The sequence below is a fragment of the Marmota flaviventris genome, chromosome X (assembly GCF_047511675.1).
Source record: "Marmota flaviventris isolate mMarFla1 chromosome X, mMarFla1.hap1, whole genome shotgun sequence".
Classification (NCBI taxonomy): domain Eukaryota; kingdom Metazoa; phylum Chordata; class Mammalia; order Rodentia; family Sciuridae; genus Marmota; species Marmota flaviventris.
The window spans coordinates 95,515,318-95,535,908 of record NC_092518.1 but is presented as its reverse complement, the minus strand read 5'-3'; the positions used below and the strand labels follow the sequence as shown (position 1 = coordinate 95,535,908).

At 37.9% G+C, this 20,591-nt stretch overlaps 1 protein-coding gene across 1 annotated transcript in view; it reads left to right on the top strand.

The window, feature by feature from the left end:
• Positions 1–1,681: 1,681 nt before the first annotated feature.
• The window catches only part of Dcx (doublecortin), a 98,651-nt gene continuing 79,741 nt past the window's right edge, over positions 1,682–20,591 (top strand). The window contains exons 1-2 of the mRNA XM_071606083.1: positions 1,682–2,045; positions 10,067–10,407. Coding sequence (XP_071462184.1) covers positions 1,682–2,045; positions 10,067–10,407 — 705 coding nt within the window. The remainder of the gene's footprint in view (positions 2,046–10,066; positions 10,408–20,591) is intronic.

Genomic DNA, 20,591 nt, shown 5'->3' with positions numbered 1-20,591 from the left:
CTCTCTCTCTGTCTCTCTCTCTCTCTATTCTCCTTTTTTGCCTTATTCTATTGGATTTTTTGCCCTAAGCTTCTACCTGGGATTTTTCCTCTGGAAAAGTGAGTTTGATATTCCTTTGTTTTCACTATAATGTTAATATAAGATAATATCATCTCTGATCCTAAAGCAAAGCAAAGCATTATTGGCTCACCTGGGGAAATGCTTACTACTTGTCTAGAGGAGGTGGGGTCTTATTACTGTAGGTGGTCTGACAGAGACAATGCTGAGCTCAGCGTAGGTCACGGTGACATTGGAAAAAAAGGGGGACTGAGCCTGACAAGCCCACTAGGCACCAGTCCCCCTTTATATCCTGGTCCCTTGCAAATATTTCGATGTGGCAGTGTATAGCAGCTGAGCCCTGCTTGCTTTGTGAGTCCTTTTATCCCCATCTGTGAGATGCATGTTAATAGTTTGGTTCCTAGAATGTAACTACCTTTTCTAGTGTTTGGCGCTTTGGTTGTGTTTGGTTTCATGTTTTCATTGGTTTTTTTAAATATTTTATTTTGAGGTTTTGTTGTGGGGGGAGGGTTCAACAGAAAAGGAAAAATCAAAGCCTGACAGATAACCATTTTTAACCTTTGCAAATGCACCTGGGCAAATAGACAAGTTTGGGGTGAATTGTCTACTATGAAAGCAAAATGCCCCTTCAGTCAGGGTAGAAGCCCAGAACAATGAGAGGTGTGCTTGCTTCTAAAGTCCCATATGCTGTTCAGGGACTCGTTTGAGAATCTTTCAACAATTAAATTATTCCATTAAGAGATATTGCTGCATTGGTGGGGAGAGGTTGAAGCACCTGGGGTGAGGGAAAAGGATTTTGTGACCAAATGGTTACCAAGAGGAAAGCAGAGCTAAAAACTTGTTAAATAACTGATTTTTTTTTCTAATCCTTTTTTTTCAGCATATTTCTTCTTATGAATGTTGATAGCTGCACCAGCTTGGTGGGGAGAGGGTTTGATGAATAGCACACAAAGACACTGGCTATTCCCTGGAGGCTGTCCCTTTAAAAAAGAATTCTAGTTTATTCTGGGGGAGGGGATGCACACATTAGAGTAGGAAAAAGGATTTGGAATAAAATTAAAACACCCCCTTCATAGTCATTGTACTGAGGTGCAAAGACTGCTTCTTAAGCTGGAGATGCTAACCTTGGCTAGCTCCTTCTGTTGTCTTCAAGGGGAATTTTGTCAGGCTATGGATTCATTTACAACTGTTAGTCATGTGGGCATGTGTGAGGAAACAGATGCCAGTTTTAATGTATTTAGCCCGAAGTTACAATTTGATAGGAGCCACTGCTAGTAAGTTCCAGGATTTTAAGCTATTTCAAAATCCCTCCCTCTTCTCTGTTTGGAATAGCGCCAAAAAGTGCCTCCCTTTCTATCTCTTAGTCCCAACCCCCACACCCACCAGCACCCCCGCCCAGCCCCTCCTTCTTCTCTATTAAGATCAATATTCCTGCAGGTCAGGGGCAAGCAGCAGATGGGTCACAGCCTCCCTTCAACCAGTTCTTTTCACAAGCAGCAGATTGCATATCTGAATCTGGCTAATATTTGAATTCTTTTCTTTTTTCTCCTTACCCCTTTTTCTCTGCCTCTCCTTATCCCCACCCCTTTCTCCAACACTCAGGTCTCTGAGGTTTTTTCAAAATATGGAACTTGATTTTGGACACTTTGACGAACGAGATAAAACATCTAGGAACATGAGAGGCTCACGAATGAATGGGTTGCCCAGTCCAACTCACAGCGCCCACTGTAGCTTCTATAGAACCAGAACCTTGCAGGCATTGAGCAATGAGAAAAAAGCCAAGAAGGTACGTTTCTACCGCAATGGGGACCGCTACTTCAAAGGGATTGTGTATGCTGTGTCTTCTGACCGTTTTCGCAGCTTCGATGCTTTATTGGCGGACCTCACGAGATCTCTGTCTGACAACATCAATCTGCCTCAGGGAGTGCGTTATATATACACCATTGATGGATCCAGGAAAATTGGAAGTATGGAAGAACTAGAAGAAGGTAATTCAAGTAGTGGGTGGTCGTCCTTAGTGGGAAAGGGCATCCTTGGTTGTGATTACATTCCTGGATTTCATTGAAAGAAATTAGGCAATGTGTTTCTCCAAACATGGGGCTGACTGATGCTCAGACTTCTGATCCTATAGGCATCAACAGAGCCATTAGCTATCACTGTTCATGAGCTTCAGTTTCTGCTAGCGTTGAAATATGTAGATGGTGGTGATAATGTATGGTGCTTATCTGCCAGTCTATACAAAGGAAAATCTGAATTGTGGAGTTTAGTGAATCTTGTTCATAATTAACTCTGAGTGGCATCATTAAGGCAGACTATGATATCATCAGGGGAGTAACAAGGAAGGACACATGGTTGGGTTAATAGAGAAATTATTATGTCCAAATTTCCTTTGAACTACTGTAAAATTATTTGTGAATTGCAACTCACTGGAAATATACACCCTAAAAACAGGACTTCCTGGACATACAGAAGATTATACTTTTAGGTAAGTGGTCACTGCTCAGCTGTTGCTTCTAAAAAGCCCACTTCAGGGTGTGTCCCTGAGGCTGAGATCATTGGGAGAAATACCAAAGGAAGCTGTAGGTATGTCTGGTATTTTAATACAAAAAATTCCTATTAGAATGGGAACTGACTCACTGTACCTCAGTCCTTTTAAATCCTCTCTAGATGTGGGTATTGCAACTGAATTTTCTGACTAGATTGCTGAACATGCTGACAACCTGTGTATCCACCTGAAAATAGGGGGAACCCCAGCTCTTTACCAAAACTTACTCAGCCATAAAGTCTTCTTTGTGATCATTTAGAAAATAGATCTCAGGTTATGTTGTTAATATTACATTATTGGATGAATTATATTGATGATATTTCCCTACCCCTACTTTTAAATTGGTGGGTATGACATATATGATTAATTTGAGCTGATACAGTGCTTTAAAGGACAGCTTCAAGGAATGGTGATAATGAAAATATTCCTCCTCAAACCCCTCCCCCATTATCCAGTCCTCCCTCCTCCCTCCCTTCATTCCCTGAGCAAAGGTGAGTTTAGAGCAAACCGATCTCTAGGGAGACCAGATTATGAAATGGCCAACAAAGCAGGAGAAACCACACACTTAATGACTTGGTGTGGGAATACCCTGCCTCTGCTTCACTGCTTCTAGGTTTCTTGTGTTCCTAGACAAAGGAGCATGAGAGCTTCCCTTGTACAAGATTCCATTTCTCTTGAGTAGCTGCTATTTCCCAAGTAGTCAGGCAAAGTGATTTGGGCCAGTTACTTAGAGAAAGAGAAAGTGTCCATATGGTTGTGACATCTCAGTCTCAGAATTCAAGTCTGAGATCATTTACATAGCTGACCTTGAAAAGCAATTCCAAGGAGGTTTAGATCATTTGATCACATGCAGAATGGGCAGGCAGAGGTTAATCTTAGGCCTTTCCTGACCATCAAAGGGTTGGAGGTTCTAGTACATTTCTTAAAAGAAAGGTGAAGCAGGACAGACTCAAAGAGCTTGAAGCTAGGTTGAAGGAGCTGTCCAACAGAGTAATCAATAGGATGTGTCTTTGTTACTGTAAAATTCAAAATTCAGTCAAATTTGAGGGATTTCTCTGTAATAACTTTCATGAACAAAGCACCCTGAATCATTCAATTGGCTTCATTTCTACTAGCTATGATCTTCTAAAGACCATCATAGATGCTAAGGAAGAATTCTGAACCAAGTGATACTGTATTTGGAACAAGGATTGGAAATATTGTTTTACCTGATCTCAGAAAGGTGTTAGGCACAGATTTCCCCCCAAAATCCATTTTCCACATTTTTTTTCTTTCTGGATGTGTGTGTGTGTGTGTGTGCGCGTGCATGTGCACGTGCACACGCGTGTGCAATGTTTTGAGAGAGGTGATAAATAATCTCAGTTCAATATAGGTATGTATCAAATGTAATTTTGAAAGGACTGCAGCTTTCTCTTCACCTGAGTCCTCTTGAATCCTTGATAGATTGGATTCCTCTCATCTATCATCTCTGGGCCACTTTGGGTGCAGTGTTACTTCCTGGTTAATTCCCAGATAATGTAGACTATAAATAGGGCTCAGTTGAATTTATTCACAAGTCATCTATAAACATAAGTCACGATGGATGTCAGTGTTCCTCCAGTCCTGAGTACTGACCATTCTGTCAAGTAAATTCAGGGGTATCTCTGGGTTAATGTTGATAAATGTGATCAATTTTCCTACTGCTATAGAGACAAATGGGCGAGGGTACTAGGAGAGGAGAATAAAGAAAATGGCTCTTTTCCTCTTCTAATTTGTTCTATTCATCTAGGAAAATTGGATGCTTTCCCCTTTCACTTTATTTATCTTTGGAAGAGGTTAAATGAAAGTTAAAAAATCATGCACATTGTTTTCTGTTAGCTTCAAATTGAAAAAGTTTGGAAAGATTCCTGCATGAAGAATCAGGAGTACTGGGTTCTAGTCTTAGAGGCAGCAGGTTATAATGGGAATAGAAGTGTTTGGAATTAGATTTAGTTCAGATTTGGGGTCTTCAGATGCTAGTCTGTGTGAACTTGGGGAAAGCATTAGAAACACTGAGCTTCAGTTTTCCATCTGTAATATAGGAGTACCTGCTTTGAGAATTAAATAAAATAATGGATATGAAGTGCTTACAGAGTGTCTCTGTGCCAAGAAGGAACAGTAAGTACTTCATATCCATTATTTTTGAGTCTTTCTAGCTTGTAACTGGTTAGCTACCTGAGCATAGATTTGCCATTATCATCAATGTGATGAATGTTTTCTTTTTCAAAAGGGTTTTTTTCCTTAAAAAACCTTTCAAAGCATAATTTGCATATCAAAAAACATCATTTTAAGTTACAATTCAATGATTTTTAGAAAATTAACTAAGTGATGCAATTATCACTGTAATCTAATTTTAGACCATTTTCATCTTTTGAAAAAGAAACCCTGTACCAATTAGCTGTCACTGCCTATCCTTCCAGCCTCTGCACACCTAGGCAATCATTTATCTAATTTCTGTCTCAATAGATTTACCCATTTTGGACATTTCGTGTAAGTTAAATCATACAATATGTGTTCTTCTGTGCTTCTTTCTCTTAGAATAATGTTCTCAAGCTTTGTCCATGTTGTACAATGTATCAGCACTTTGTTCCTTTTTATTGTGGAATGATGTTTCATTATGTATCCAGATCACATTTTGCATATCTCTTGTGAGTAATATTCATAACTACAAAGGGAGACTTGTAACACCTGCCTTTTCATTAGGGTGATTGTGAGGATAAAATTAGATATGGTATGATAGAATAGTGACAAGGTACAACTATATAAAGTGTCATTATCATTAATGATGAGAGACTAATAATAATGAAAATAATAATAATAATGAGAATAATGATGCTAATGAGGGATCGTAATGGCCAGTGATCCCCAAACCTGGCTACCTTTCAAAATCTTTCAGAGCTTTAGAAAAATATAGATTCTTGGACCACACCTCAGACTTATTGTATAAGAATCCCCAGGGATAGCACCCCAGAATTTGTTTTTACAGATCTTGATGGGTGATTCTTATGAGCACTTAGAATTGGGAAGTATTGGATTAGGTGATCTTGATAATCCTCTTCAGCAATAAACAATGTTAGGAATTCCTATGAATGCAGAAATCATTTTTTGTTGATGTTGTTTTATGCTTTGTAGATCTTAAAGATGTTTTCAAGAGTCCACACTATTAAATAGTTAATCTAAAATGAAATGAAATAAAAAGTAACTGCTTAATAATCACTGTGACCTTGTGTTCCCCTTTGTCTAGTGTCTCTAGTACACTGTCCTCTGCCAGATGCTGAAAGTATCAAGGGAAGTAGGTAGCACAAAAGTTGGGTTTTTGATGTCAGCTTTTCCACAGGTCCTTGGGTATACCAAGGGTCTTAGCAAGGTCACATAGGATGTGGCCCTAGATAACTGTATCCCCAGTAGGTCAGTGAATGAAATCTACTGATGGTATTGTTTTTTGTCTTGTCTTTCCTTATATAATCATTCTCCTTTGCTTTATATACTGTCTAATCTTTTTCTAACTCCCTTGTATATGTACCAAATCAATTGTATGGGTATATTTATGACTAAATAGTTTTTATTAATGCAAATTTAGACAAGTTTGAGCATTATTATGCAGATGATGGGACAGACTATTTATAATTGGGACAGTCTTGGAAAATCTGAGCTGTATGGCAATGTTATGATCCAGTTCCTTTGCCATAGCTTGTTTGTTCCAATGAGATGAAATCACCTTTCACTAATTTATTCTCTACTAAAGCAAGCACATTGACAAAAAATCTAGGAATTTTAAGATACCTAGGAGTGATTCATTATTAATAGGCATGATAATATAAGAAAGCATAATGTAATATTTTAATATAAAATACAATAATGTATCATTTAATATTTTATTTCTTGAGTTAGGAATCCCAGGAGAGGAAAAAGTCCATGTAAAAGTGCTTTCACTTTGAGAAGAGATAAACATATTTAATGCTTTTGAAAACGAGGTCCTTCTAAAAGTGAAGGGATGTAGACGTTAGATCATTTTGAACCCACAGCTTGTTCCATTTCTGCCCTTTAGCTGTGCTTCCATGACTTCATTTCCTCAGTCCCTCATCCTAAAGCCAGCTGTCAACTCCTGCAAATTTTCACCTTGGTTGGCTCTGAAACCAGCTTTCCTTCCAGGTTCCCAGCAGGTGGGAAGCCTCTGGAAGCTATGGCAGGATGGGAACCCAGCTGTGTAAAGGTGCAACACACCTCACCCAGCTTCCATTGCCAGGCAGCTAAATGAGTAGGAGGCACCAAGCTCTGGCAGTAGACATTGCAAATACTTGCAAAATCAGAATAAGGAAGCCTTAGCATAGTAAAGCAGCACATTTGATATCTTTCCAGTAGTAGAAGTGAAGGGTCCTTGGTGGGAGCACCTACTTCTTTAACATTTAATTACTGTAAAAAGTTTTGTTTTCTCAAATGTGCTTGGGATGGAAGAGAAGAAGAAAATCCCTTCTTATAGATCTTTAGACCTAGAAGGGATTCAGGTATCCCTGGTGAAATACTTTCAAGTTGTGAATGAAAAAGCTGAGACTGAGAGAGACAAGTGATTTGCCCGAGGTCATACAGTTCCTAAGTACCTGGTTTGGATTTGAATCCAAGTCTGTCTAATCCCCAAGTCACTACTCTTAACCCCTATAAATACTATATCCTCATTGGGAATCAGCAGTGGCTTTGCTCAGTCTTAGCTACAGATCTTCATTTGGCATTTGTGGCAATTGGGAACCCCCTCCCAAGTGGCAGGAAATCTTGCTTTTGAGGGTGGGATCCCAGCAGTGCTCAAGCTATATAATGATCACAGCTCAGGGCTAAGAGTACTGACTTGCTGCTTTCTATTTTCTTTCCTTCAGTTCTCACTTCTCATTCCATTTTCCTTTCTCTTAACTTTTTCTTTCTCTTTTCCTTTTTCACACTTTCCTCCTTGTTCTCTCCTCTATTCCATCATTTGAGGGGCTTAATAGTAACAATAAAAATTTACGAAGTGCTTATTGTGTTCTAGTCTCTGGGCTCAGCACTTTCTATCCACTGTTTGATTCAAACCCACAATTCTATAAGGTATTATTAGCATCCCCACATTGCAGACAAGTCACTGGAGTCAAGGAAGACTAGGTATCTGGCCCAAGGGCAATAACTATGAAGTGTTAGGGACCCAATTCTGACTGACATCATATCAGCTGTTCTTTTTCCATTACTCAGTATTCAGGCCAAAAGGAGAGAGTGGAGTGACTCAAATGTACCCTCGAAAGGTGCTCAACATAGATTTGGCTGAGTGCTGGGCCCTCTGGAAAGTTCTTAGGTGCCATATGATACTCTAGCTGTTTGCCATCGTGTTCATTTTCATCTAGGGGTAGTTAATCATACTCATAGTTCAGAGGCTTAAGAGGTTTAAGAGATGGGGGCAAAAATGTCCAGAGTCCTAATAGGGCTACACAGCTGACTCTACAGAAGAGACTGTGGATGAGGGAAATCATAAATATATAGACTTGCACATTTCCACACCACACAGTTGTCTGACAAAGTTTCAAAGTACATGACAAGTTGTGGAAAAAAATCTGACTCAAAGGCAGTAGGACCTCTTGGAAGGTACCCATGAATCTGGTGAAGTGCTAAGGCAAGAGGCCATTTCTAGTGGGTGTGGGATGTTAGATATGAATATATGGGGTAATTGAAAGAGCCCCCTTTCCCTATTAATTCACAAAATAAAGACCCTAGACTCTAATCACTTGAATAGAATTGGACTAGCTAGAAAGAAAGCCAGAAAAATTAAGGTTTCTATTAGCCAGTGTCTTTGTTTCTCCCATCCTGTGTATTCATGTGTGTACTAAGTGGAAATTGGTGTCTCTGTTTTACCTACAAGTCATCCCTTGGTCTCCTATCAAGACAGAACACAAGCAGCCTCTCAGATTGAGGGAAGTTTAGAATACTTACCTTCCCCCTACACACAAGCATAAGTGTCCTTGAAGTTACCCTAGAGATTCTGACTGAATCTTCTCTTAGCACCAACTGAGAAATTTATTAATTAATATGACTTAAAGGATTTTGTGTTATGGCAAAACAATCAATATTTGCAAAGGCAGTGAGTTATCAGCCTGGCATGTCTAAATGTCTCTGTGTGGTTATCCTGCTGAGACCAAAGGAAGGAGAAGAGCCATCAGACTATAATTGTGTTTAATGTTTTATTTGCACTGGCTAGGGTTTATTTATTTATTTATTTAGGGTCATTACTGATGATGTAAGCCTGATTAGATCAGACTGCTTCTGCAGCTCAGCCTCTGAATGAACTTCTGTATACCTTGAGGCTAATGTGTTTTACTGAAAATTCAACCTTTCTCAATATTTTCTCCCCCAGGCTGAGCCTACCTCTTTCCCTACTTTCTTCAATGTTTAGTCTCAGGTGTTTAATCCCCTCTTCTTGCCTCTGGCCCATTTCTTCCTCTGCATTAGTCATTTCCTCTAGCCCAAGGTAAATGTAAAATTTACACTAGATCTCTCCAATTCATAAATCAGACTATATGATATATTCTCACATCTGCCCTGCATTACTATGGTAATCAAGGGAAGTACTGGTTAAGATGACCCCAAATACAGAGATCTAATATGCAGTATCTAGGAGGATAAAAAGATGCAACATGGGTTGTAGAAGCTGGGAAGAGTACTTTCATGCAAGAGCTAGACTTAAAGAATGGTGTGTGTGTGTGTGTGTGCATGTGTGCACACATGTGCATGTGTACAGTTTGTTATTTAGATTCTTTCTCTACCTAGATATGGGAGTGAGCAATAAAGGAAAGGACATACTTAAACACACATATAGACATTCAAAACACACACATACTCACACACATTTCAATATTCCACCACTTAAATATTCTGTACAAATGATGGACTGGCTTCTTACCAAGAGTGAACCATATGCCTCATATTCAAGGTTAATTGGTTCACTTTAACTTGGAATAAAAATGTAATAAGTTTGAAATTTCTCCTTGGTTTATAATATAATGAAGGGATGGGGCTAGGAGTTCAAAACCAGTATAGGAAAATTAGAAAATAAAGACATGGTAAAAAACTTCCAGTAATGCCCCAGAAGTTAATAAACATCCTAGAAACTAACATAAATGTCTAAATTCCAACAAAACCATATTAAGCTTGAGAACCCCACTAGTTAGATTAAATTTAGGAGTGTTCATTGTCCTTATAACACTTAACTTTACAGGGTTCTTCAACAAGGTATGCCATTATATTGAAACATGTTTTGTTGATTACTTTTGAATTTGAATGAGCCAAGTTAGCCCATTTAGGAATTCTACTTAAGGTTGGTTACTGTCACCTTTTCTCCAAAAGTCCTACTCCAATGTCAGTGTATATTAGTTTGGTTAGAGTCCATATATCTGCTATTGAACTTATCACTTAACTACTTATTTCTTCCCTTAGGGGAAAGCTATGTCTGTTCATCAGACAACTTCTTTAAGAAGGTAGAGTACACCAAGAACGTCAACCCCAACTGGTCTGTCAATGTGAAAACATCTGCCAACATGAAAGCTCCCCAGTCCCTGGCTAGTAGCAACAGTGCCCAGGCGAGAGAGAACAAAGACTTTGTCCGCCCCAAGCTTGTGACCATCATCCGCAGTGGGGTGAAGCCTCGGAAGGCTGTCCGTGTGCTTCTGAACAAGAAGACCGCCCACTCTTTTGAGCAAGTGCTCACTGATATCACCGAAGCCATAAAGCTAGAGACTGGGGTCGTCAAAAAACTCTATACTCTGGATGGAAAACAGGTAAGTACCTTTTCAAAGTAGTCTTCTCATTTTTCACAATACTTGGATAACTATCTTATAGACAAGCTATTGTTTCTGGTTGAGGGACTCTTTCTCCACATCTCATCCTTATATGATATTATATAATACCATTTGAATGAAAAGGTCTTTCCAGCAGAAAAAGCAATGGGCCAGGAATCTGAGGCTTTGAAATTCAATTTGCCTCAGATTTGCCAAGTATAATGGTTATTTAGCCTCAGCTTTCTTATCTGCTAAGGAAAAAATTTTCTTAGAAACTAGATCCTATAAATTCTTATAAACATAAAGTAAGCAGTACACAATAAACCTTGATTATTCAATACATATGACTAAAGATGAGATCTAATCACTTGTTTTTTTTTCTTAAATACCCTCATATTGGTATTTTGTATCCAGTCTGATGAAAGGAGGTTAAAGTGACTCTCATATGTTATCAAAAGGAGTCAGATATAGAGGAAGCACTGAAGCCTCTAGTTCATTGTCTTTGCCTTATACACATTTTTTCCTCTCTCCCTTTTTACATGTGACATGGTTGTCTTAATTTGGTTCTACTGATGGTTTGTGTGAGAAAAGGACTATTTCGGGATCCTAAAATTAGCTCAAGAAAGATGGTGCCATCTGTTCCCCTCCAAATCAGGTTCTTCATGTCATTGGTTATACTACTGAAGTGCCACCTATATTAATATCTAGGAAAGAATGCAGCCAGACGTCTCCATCAGACAGATGCACCATTCTCTTGAGCATAGGGATCTGTAAATATATGACAAAAAATGTTCCAAGAGAATTGGAACAGTGGCTGGTTCTATTGGCTCTAAGAGAATCCTGGTTCCCCATCAAAGAAGACAAATGTGGATTATTATCAATCCATAATTCTATCTCTTAAAATACATTTTGTATTTGAACAACTATATAGATTCTAAAAAAGCATATTCACTATACATCAAAATGAATGATGAGTGTTCAAATGCAGTCATGCCTTCTCCTGATTCTGATTATAATGTGTGCTCCAAGATTTTAAATTTTAGGGAAAAATAACTCAAATAATGTATACTTAACAATATTGATAAATTAGTAGCTTCCATTTACTTCCTAGAGTTATGTGATCTGAGAAATACCTAGAGGCAAGTATCTCTTATTTGTGTTTGTTGTACCAACACAGTGGGTTTACCTATGATGTCAGGATAAGTGCCAACTTTTAAGCGCCTGTCTAATAAGAGTATTTCTCTTTTGAGCACTGTGTATATAATTTAAAAAAGGAGCTGCTTAGGAACAGGCTTAATTACCAAAACCTCATCTGTGGGAAAATAGGATCTAGGAATTTTAGAATCTTTGGATCTTAGAGTAGACAATAGAAGACATGATATTATTACTCTCCTACCTAAGATAGGGATATCCTCTTCAACAATTTCATAGAACATTCTAGTCCACTATTCAACAGTTGTGAGATTTAGAAATATTTTCTTTATTTTAGGCATAAGTCTACTTTCCTATACCTTCAGCCTTTTGATGTAATATAAGAAAAATACAAATCAAAGACATAAGATTAGGATTCAGAAGATTTTGTTTCTAGTCTTTATATTGCCACTTACTATATGATCTTGGACTAACCACTTAAGTGTCCTGAACTGCACAATCCTCCTTTGGTACAAATGGACCAATCATACCTTCCCTACTCATGTTCATAGGATTCTTGTAAGGATCAAATGAAATAACAGGGGTGAGAGCACTCTGTAAATCAAAACACACATACATTTATATACAATTCATCATTAAATGACATTTATGGCAAATTACATATATTTTAAAGTTATCTCTGCCCCACCTACTTTACTTCTATCATTATTATTAAAAGTTTCCAACATTTTGTGGAAATGTAGCATCTCTGAGCATTCTGTGATCACTCTTAATATAAAGAATAGCACCTTTATCTCCTAGGTAGGTGACTCCAATCTAATTTTCATCTTCAGCAGGCCATGCAGAGTGGCAAACCCTCTCAAATCCTTTAAGCATAAGTCCTCATTTCTTTGAGGAACACTACAAAACACCCCCATGTGATATGGTGTGAATTTACAGAAACATAAGGGCTTGATGCTCATTGGAGCAGAAGAGTCTTTTCAGACATCTGCATGTCTCTCTATATAGTTCTTTCTCCTTAAAATGTCTCATTCTGCCCACTCTGACCCAACAAGGCCATCTTTTAAGGGCTTGTTCAAATGTTATTTTATCTTTGAAAATTTATGTCTCCACTAGATACAGTAAAATCAGTTCTAACCTTCCTTTTCCTTTCCTTCTCTTATCTTCTCTCTTATTTATATTCAGCTCCTGATATACTACAGATACTCTATATATGTTTGGTATTTGAATGAACTGACAGACACTCACATGGCTCAGGGAGATGTTCTGAGAAGCTCTCCTCATCCAATGTTCCAGACACTACCCTTAGGTCTATCAGAAGTGATAGGAGGTTTCCAAAGTAGTGCATATCCTACCTGGGCTCTGACATCTGGTATTTTATTTGGAGGTCACTGAGGGCAGATATTTATATATTTGTTCTTTTTTTAGATATACATGACAGCAGAGTGTATTATATACACATGGAGTACAACTTACTGTAATGAGGATTCCATTCTTGTGGTTGTACATGATGAGGAGTTTCAGTGGTCATATATTCATATATAAACATAGGAAAGTTATGTCTGATTCATTATACTGTTTTTCCTATTCCTATCCTCTCTCCCTTTCCTTCATTCCCCTTTGTCTAATCCAATGAACTTCTATTCTTCCATCTCCCACCCTTTTTTATGTGTTAGCATCTGCATATCAGTGAGAACATTTGGCCTTTGTTTTTTGGGGGATGGCTTATTTCTCTTAGCATGATAGGCTACAGTTCCATCTATTTACCAGTAAATGCCATAATTTTATTCTTATTTATATCTAAATAATATTCCATTGTGTATATATACCACAACTTCTTTATTCATTCATCTGTTGATGTGCAACTAGGTTTTTTCCATAGCTTAGCTATTGTGCATTCAGCTGCTATAAAGATTGAGGTGGCTGTATCACTGTAGTATGCTGATTTTAAGTCCTTTGGGTATATACTGAGATGTGGAATAACTGAATCAAATGGTGGTTTTATTCCAAGTTTTCTGAGGAATATCCATATTGCTTTTCAGAGTGGTTGCACGAGTTTGTAGTACCATCAGCAATGTATGAGTGTACCTTTTCCCCACATCCTCACCAACATTTATTGTTATTTGTATTCTTGATAATTGCCATTCTGACTGGAATGAGATGAAATCTCAGTGTAGTTGTAATTTTCATTTCTCTAATTGCTAGAGAAATTGCCACATTTTTTTCATATATTTGTTGACCATTCATATTTCTTCTTCTGTGAATTGCCTGTTCAGTTCCTTTGCCAATTTATTAATTGGGTTATTTGTGGAGTTTTTTAGTGTTAAGTTTTTAAAGTTTTCTTTGTATATCCTGGAGATTAATGCTCTATTTGAGGTACAGCTGTCCAAGATTTTTCTCCTATTCTGTAGGCTCTCTATTCTCATTCTTGATTGTTTCTTTTGCTTTGAAGAAGCTTTTTAGTTTGATACCTTCCCGTTTATTGATTTTTAATTTTACTTGGCTTCAGGAGTCTTGTTGAGGAAGTTGGTTCATAAGCTGATATGATGTAGTGTTGGGCCTACATTTTTTTTCCCTAGTAGGTGCATGGTCTCTGGTCTAATGCCTAGGTCCTTGATCTACTTTGAGATTAAGGGCAGGCATTTAAATCAGTATTTCCCAAAGTATATTCTAAGGAGAACTGTCTCCATATCCTCACTCCTAGAAGTTCTTCAGGAAAAGTTTTGTAGTCAGATAATGTTATAAAATGCTATAAATGTTATGCCCATCTTAGAAATTCACAGTGCTCACTAGCACATTAAATATGTTCTGAGAACATAGACAGTGAGGAAACATTTAATTAGACCCAGGATTATTTCCCAATCTTTAGCCATAAACATTTTAAATAAAATTATAAGAATATATATATATATATATATATATATATATATATATATATATATATATTAATAATGAAAGAGAACAAAGAAATGCTGTTTATAGAGAAGATGCTGAATAATTTAGAACTAACTACCCTTACTTTCAATGGTAAGACTGGTATGCATTGGGTAACCCACAAATCAAATATTGTTGTGTTGGTACAGCAGGGACATTAAATAACAAAATTTGGGAGTGCATGGACCAAACTACTAATTACAAAATAGCTGCTGACTATACTGAAAGTTGATGCCAAACTCAAAATTTTGGAGCCCATCCCATTTCCCAGTGCTAGTGATGACAGACAGCTCTAATATTACCACCTGTCAGTCACTTTGATTATCTGGTGGGTATTCTCACTACTGCAATATGATCTTCTGTAGAGGCCAAAGGCACATGTGCTATAATGGTTTGAACATACTTGGATGAGATTCCAGTGACTGTGTTTGGCTACATGTGGCACTAAGTTGGAAAGGATAAAGTACAGTGAAGCCTATTTGTTATAAAATATTTTATTCATGAAATCAAGGCCATAACTTGATGTCAGTATATTTTCTAATTGAATCCCAGATCAACCAAACCAAGTGGTTTTGTCCCCTTCTTTTAAGTAATGATCAGCTAAAAGACTCCAGTTGATTTATTTGATTATACTGAGTTGTTGTTATTTCTGTTCTTGAGTATACCAGTTGGCTAATTGTTTTATATGGATGGACAAGAAACCATAGATATGGCTTTTTTTCTGTTAGCTTTTGTTTTGCTCGGATGTGCTTTTGGAGTCTTCAACCTTTTAGGGCTTATGTTTTGCTGGAATAGAAGACTGGTTTCCTGACTTCTTGCAGAGGAAATATTTGTCAAAAGTTGTTAGAAAAGCAAATCGCTTGTACATAGAGGTCCAAACTGATTCGTGTCCTCAATAAAGAGTAGTTGGTAGGACCTTGTCTACTCCAAGAAGCCAAAATGAATTTCTAGGTGGGTCAATCAAGGAGGAAATGATGGAGGTTTGGATGATTATATGTATTACTATATTTTCAGATGAGGCTATTCTTTTGATTTTTTGATTTCAGAAGTAGTTGTGGTGTTTTGGCAAAATTATCCAAATATTAATTTCCCTATCAAATGACATATTAATCTTCATGCGTAAAGGTCATGGATGCATAAAAATTGAAAAACAAATTTCTGGTTCACTTGATAATAGTGGTTTAATTAGATACATAATCTAGCCTTAAAATCAATTCCAAAAGCAGAAAACATGATGCTTCTGTTAGAGGTACAGAGCTTTAATAATAGATTTCCAGGTTTTTGGCATTATACATAGGAGTGCAGCTGGTCTTCACACTATCCATTTTCATGCTACACTGATTGGCATCTCTAGGGTTCAGTTTTGTCCACACACGAGATATGTGAAAGAAAAGATTCATTATTGCCTCAAGATATGTACCTAAGCATAGCTTTACTATTTATGTTAGCTTTGTTAGGCAAATTTTCAACTGGATGAATTTATTTCATGTTTCTGTTTGTATCTTTCTAGTAGCCACTACTTGGACCCGGGATTTTAAGTCTCAGAATAATAGGAAAGTTTTAAACTGATTTCCAAGAGATTATATATAGCCTTGGATCTCTAGAATAGGAAATTTGGGGGGAGTACTGGGTATTGAACCCAGGGGCATTCAACCACTGAGCCACATCCCCAGCCCCGCTTTTTTATATTTTATTTATCGCTAAGTTGCTTAGGAGCTCGCTAAGTTGCTGAGGCTGGCTTTGAACTCAAGATCCTCCTGCCTCAGCCTTAGAATAGGAATTTTAAGAAAACATTTGATGCACAATAGGAAAACAACAGCATGAAGGACATTTTAGCTGCTGCTAAATATTTTAGGAAAGACTTGAGACTTCCATCTTACCATACAGAATGATTTGGTACCATGAGCACAAAGGCAATTTCAGAACTACAGTAAGATGGGTGGGATTTAACCTTGGAAATGTTGAATGCATTTCCCAAGGTGGATGTATCTTTTGTCCATATAGCTAGTTTTTCTCTCCCTTATTATCTCTGCCTGCTATAGTTACATCAGGTCTTACATACATTTTTGGCATTTAGCTCTCCCAGAGCCAACCTCTCTCCTTCCAGTTTTGTGACCCTGTCAGTCAATGTTGGGCTTAATAGATAAGGTCATGTGGCCATAAATTATGCCCCAACAGGAAGGTCATTTATCATTGACCTTCACTTAAGAAAAATCAAGGCTGGGAACGTATGTATATTATGAAAACTTCCCCTCCTCAACCTGTCATAGATTCCTGGAGACAGGCTTTGGGAAGACTGGCTTGAGCATACAGTAGAAAAGAATAAACGTGGAAAGCCAGGTGGGCTCTGTGAAAGGAAAGAGTTCACAAACTACTTCCCCATATGTTGCAGTATTTTGCACTTTAAAAAGAGGGCTTATGGGCTGAGGTTGTTGCTCAGCGGCAGAGCGCTCACCTCACACGTGCGAGAATCCTGGGTTTGATCTTCAGCATCACATAAAAATAGTGAAATAAAGGTGTTGTGTCCAACTACAATAAAATATAAAATTAAAAAAAAAGAGGGCTTATGATGGAGGTGGTCAAACATTCTGCCCTTACAGAAAAAAAAGGGCCAATTTTACCCTGGCAATTTATTATTTCTTCAGTGATTCAACTTCTTGGAGTTTTGTTGTTGATGTGATGGTTCTGGTTCTGGGCAGTTATGAAGGTAGGACTTGGATATTTTAATCAAAAGCTGTGACTTAGTATTCCTATCTCCCATACTGACTAATTTGTCACTGTCTAAAATTCAGCAAGTGGAAAGATCCCTAGACAAATTCAGAGACTTGAGTTCTAATCTTCACACTGTTCTCTACTAGCTATGTGATGTGAGGCCAATCGCATCTCTTCTTTGGGTCTCAGTTTTTGAGTGGATCGTAGTATATGATCATAGCATATAATTCTAGGATAATAGAGTATTCATCTCAGAATGTTGTTTCTGTCTAAACATTTTTTCCACCAGGCTCCTATTTTCAGTGCACTTCACTTTTTCTATGCTCCTTGGATTGCCAGCATGATGTTTTATGCCGCAGTCTGGCTGGGCACAATCAGGAGCCACTTGTCAAAAGAAACTAACTTTATTTTTAGAACCACACACGCCAAACAAAACAGCCTCTCAGGAAAAACCCTCAGAGCCTCAACTGCCACCACCGGCTTTCCACAAGCCTCTCTCTCCCACACAAGCTTCTCTCCACCTCCCACAATCCTCCTGCTCTTGAGGCCGATTGGCTGGGTCACGTGGGCAGAGCCAAAAAAGTCCCCCAATGAGCAGCTCCGTGGTCTGAAAGGGCAGGGAAACAGCCCAATGAGCATCACCGCAGAGGAGCCAATCAGCTAGATGTTGCTGGGGCCGCTGTGAGCCAATCATCAGCTGGCAGCTGGAAGTTTGCTGGGGCCCCTTCGGCTGTGGCTCTCAACATCTTCCCCTCTCTGTTTAAACAAAAAGCATGTGGCTTAGGGACCGTGCCTGCCTTAGGTTGTCCAATAGTACATATGGTCCTTACCCGTTAGGTTGGTACCATTGCAATTGGATCTTACCCGTCATTGACTACCGGTCCAATATACAGCCACACCTGTGGAGAGGTCTTTGTACCAGCGGGGGGGGTGAGGTTCTTTGCCTCACCTCTGTTGGCCCCCAAATTTTAGCTGGACAATCATGACAAGCAGAAGGGAGGAAGATACACCAAGCCAATTGACGGCTCCTTTTGGAAAAATTGTACCACCGATGACATCATCAGCAAAAATACCCCAACACTACCACAAGTCGCTGCACCAACAGATAGTTCACAATGCATACAGGTGAGTTCACAATGTGTCCAGGCAAGTTCTGCAAGCAGTTCAGTGATGGCTATTGCAGAAGCTGTAGATTGGTTTTATCTTTGACTTCACCAGCACTGGGATGAAGATAGGAATTCTGGCAATAATGGCTAAAGAAAAAATTATGTAACATTACAGAAGGCACTAAAAGAAAACAATTTTCTTAACAATTTACATTGTCTTCACCGGCACTGGGATGAAGATAGGAATTCTGGCAATAATGGCTAAAGAAAAAATTATGTAACATTACAGAAGGCACTAAAAGAAAACAATTTTCTTAACAATTTACATTATCTTTAAGAGAATTATTAAATATAATGAAAAGGAAAGGTGAAAGTAAACAAACAGATCTGTTAACCTTCTTTTTTGTTTACATATTAAAACAATCCTCAACAGTTGTTTACCCAATTTAAATTAAACCATATAAATCACGTGAAAAAAAAATATTTGGATCCATATTATCATGAGCGCTCATCATATATGATATATGGACATACATATATTCAAACATATAACACAAAACACAAGTGTGCACACATAATATAATACATACAACACATAACATTATAGTAAAGGCCTTATAACTTTTTACAGGTGAAATCTCCATTGCAATGTTTAAAAACTCTATAGTCAAAAAATAGAACTGATCAGCAAAACATTAACCTAGGTCTGTATGAGCTCAAAAAACAAAATAGAACTTCATGATATGGCAAAGGGCAATAATAAAATAGATATTGAAAAAAGCATCCTGGTTCTGTTGCAGATGTAAGAATAGCCAAACTGGAGTTTTGGATATCAGTTGTTATGGATTTGAGCCAAATCATCTTCTTTTTGGTCTGTAGAAATCGCTTTAGTTAATCTTTCTGGAATCCAAATCGGCTGCTGTTCTCCCTGTGGAAACACATAAACAGACCTCCGACTCCAGACAATCACTGGGTCAGGACCTTGGTTAATCTCTCTGGAATCCAAATCGGCTGCTGTTCTCCCTGTGGAAACACACAAACAGACCCCCGACTCCAGACAATTACTGGGTCAGGACCTTTCCATTGTCCTGTTAGAATATCCTTCCAAAGTACCTTGGGCTTATGTACATTTTTTGGACACATATGCCTTTCCGCAGCACTAAGTCCTGATGAATCCAAATTTAAAAAGTTTAGAGTAAAAAGGGTTATTTTAAGTTTATCTTTGGGGAATATATACCCCTTCCCAATTCCTTCTTTTTGCTTTAATAAGTACATTTTAATAGTTTGATGAGCTCTTTCAACTATGCCTTGTCCCTGTGGATTGTATGGGATTCCTGTTATATGAGTAATGCCAAATGTTGAGCAAAATTGTTTAAAAGAGGTAGAAGTATAACCAGGGGCATTATCTGTTTTTAACTGTTTTGGAACACCCACAGTGGCAAAATTTTGTAAGCAATGAGCTATAACATCTTTAGTTTTTTCTCCGGCATGAAGGGAGCCCATCAAAAATCCAGAAGAAGTATCAACTGTAACATGCAAATATTTTAATTTTCCAAATTCTGGCAAGTGTGTGACGTCCATCTGCCAAATATGGTTAGGTATCAATCCTCTAGGATTGACTCCAAGATTAACTTGTGGTAAAAAGGTCACACAATTTTGACATTGTTTTACTATTTGTCTAGCTTGTTCCTTAGTTATTTTAAAACGCTTTTGTAAAGTATTAGCATTGACATGGAACTTTTTATGAAAATTTATAGCTTCTTCTAGTGTAGAAAAAATATGTATGTCATGTGTAGTTTTATCTGCTAAATCATTGCCCAAACTAAGGGCTCCAGGCAATCCTGTATGTGCCCTGATATGTCCTATAAAGAATGGATCTTTTCTGTCCCAGATTAGACTTTGTATAGTGGAAAGCAAAGAGAAAACAGTAGAAGAAGGGGAAATCCTACCAGCATCTTCAAGAGATACTATAGCATTAACTACATACTGACTATCAGAAAATAAATTAAATACAGAATCTTTAAACATCACAAAAGCTTGTAAAACTGCATTAAGCTCTACCTTTTGAGCTGATTGTTTGGGTACTAAAAATGTAAAAGTTTGATCAGGGGTAACTACTGCTGCTGTACCATTATTTGACCCATCAGTGAATATATTTGGAGCATTCATGATAGGTGTTTTTCTTGTCATTTTTGGAAAAATTACAGGATGCAATGCCCAAAAAGACAATAAAGGATTAGATGGTAAGTGGTTATCAAATGAAACATTAGATTTGCACAT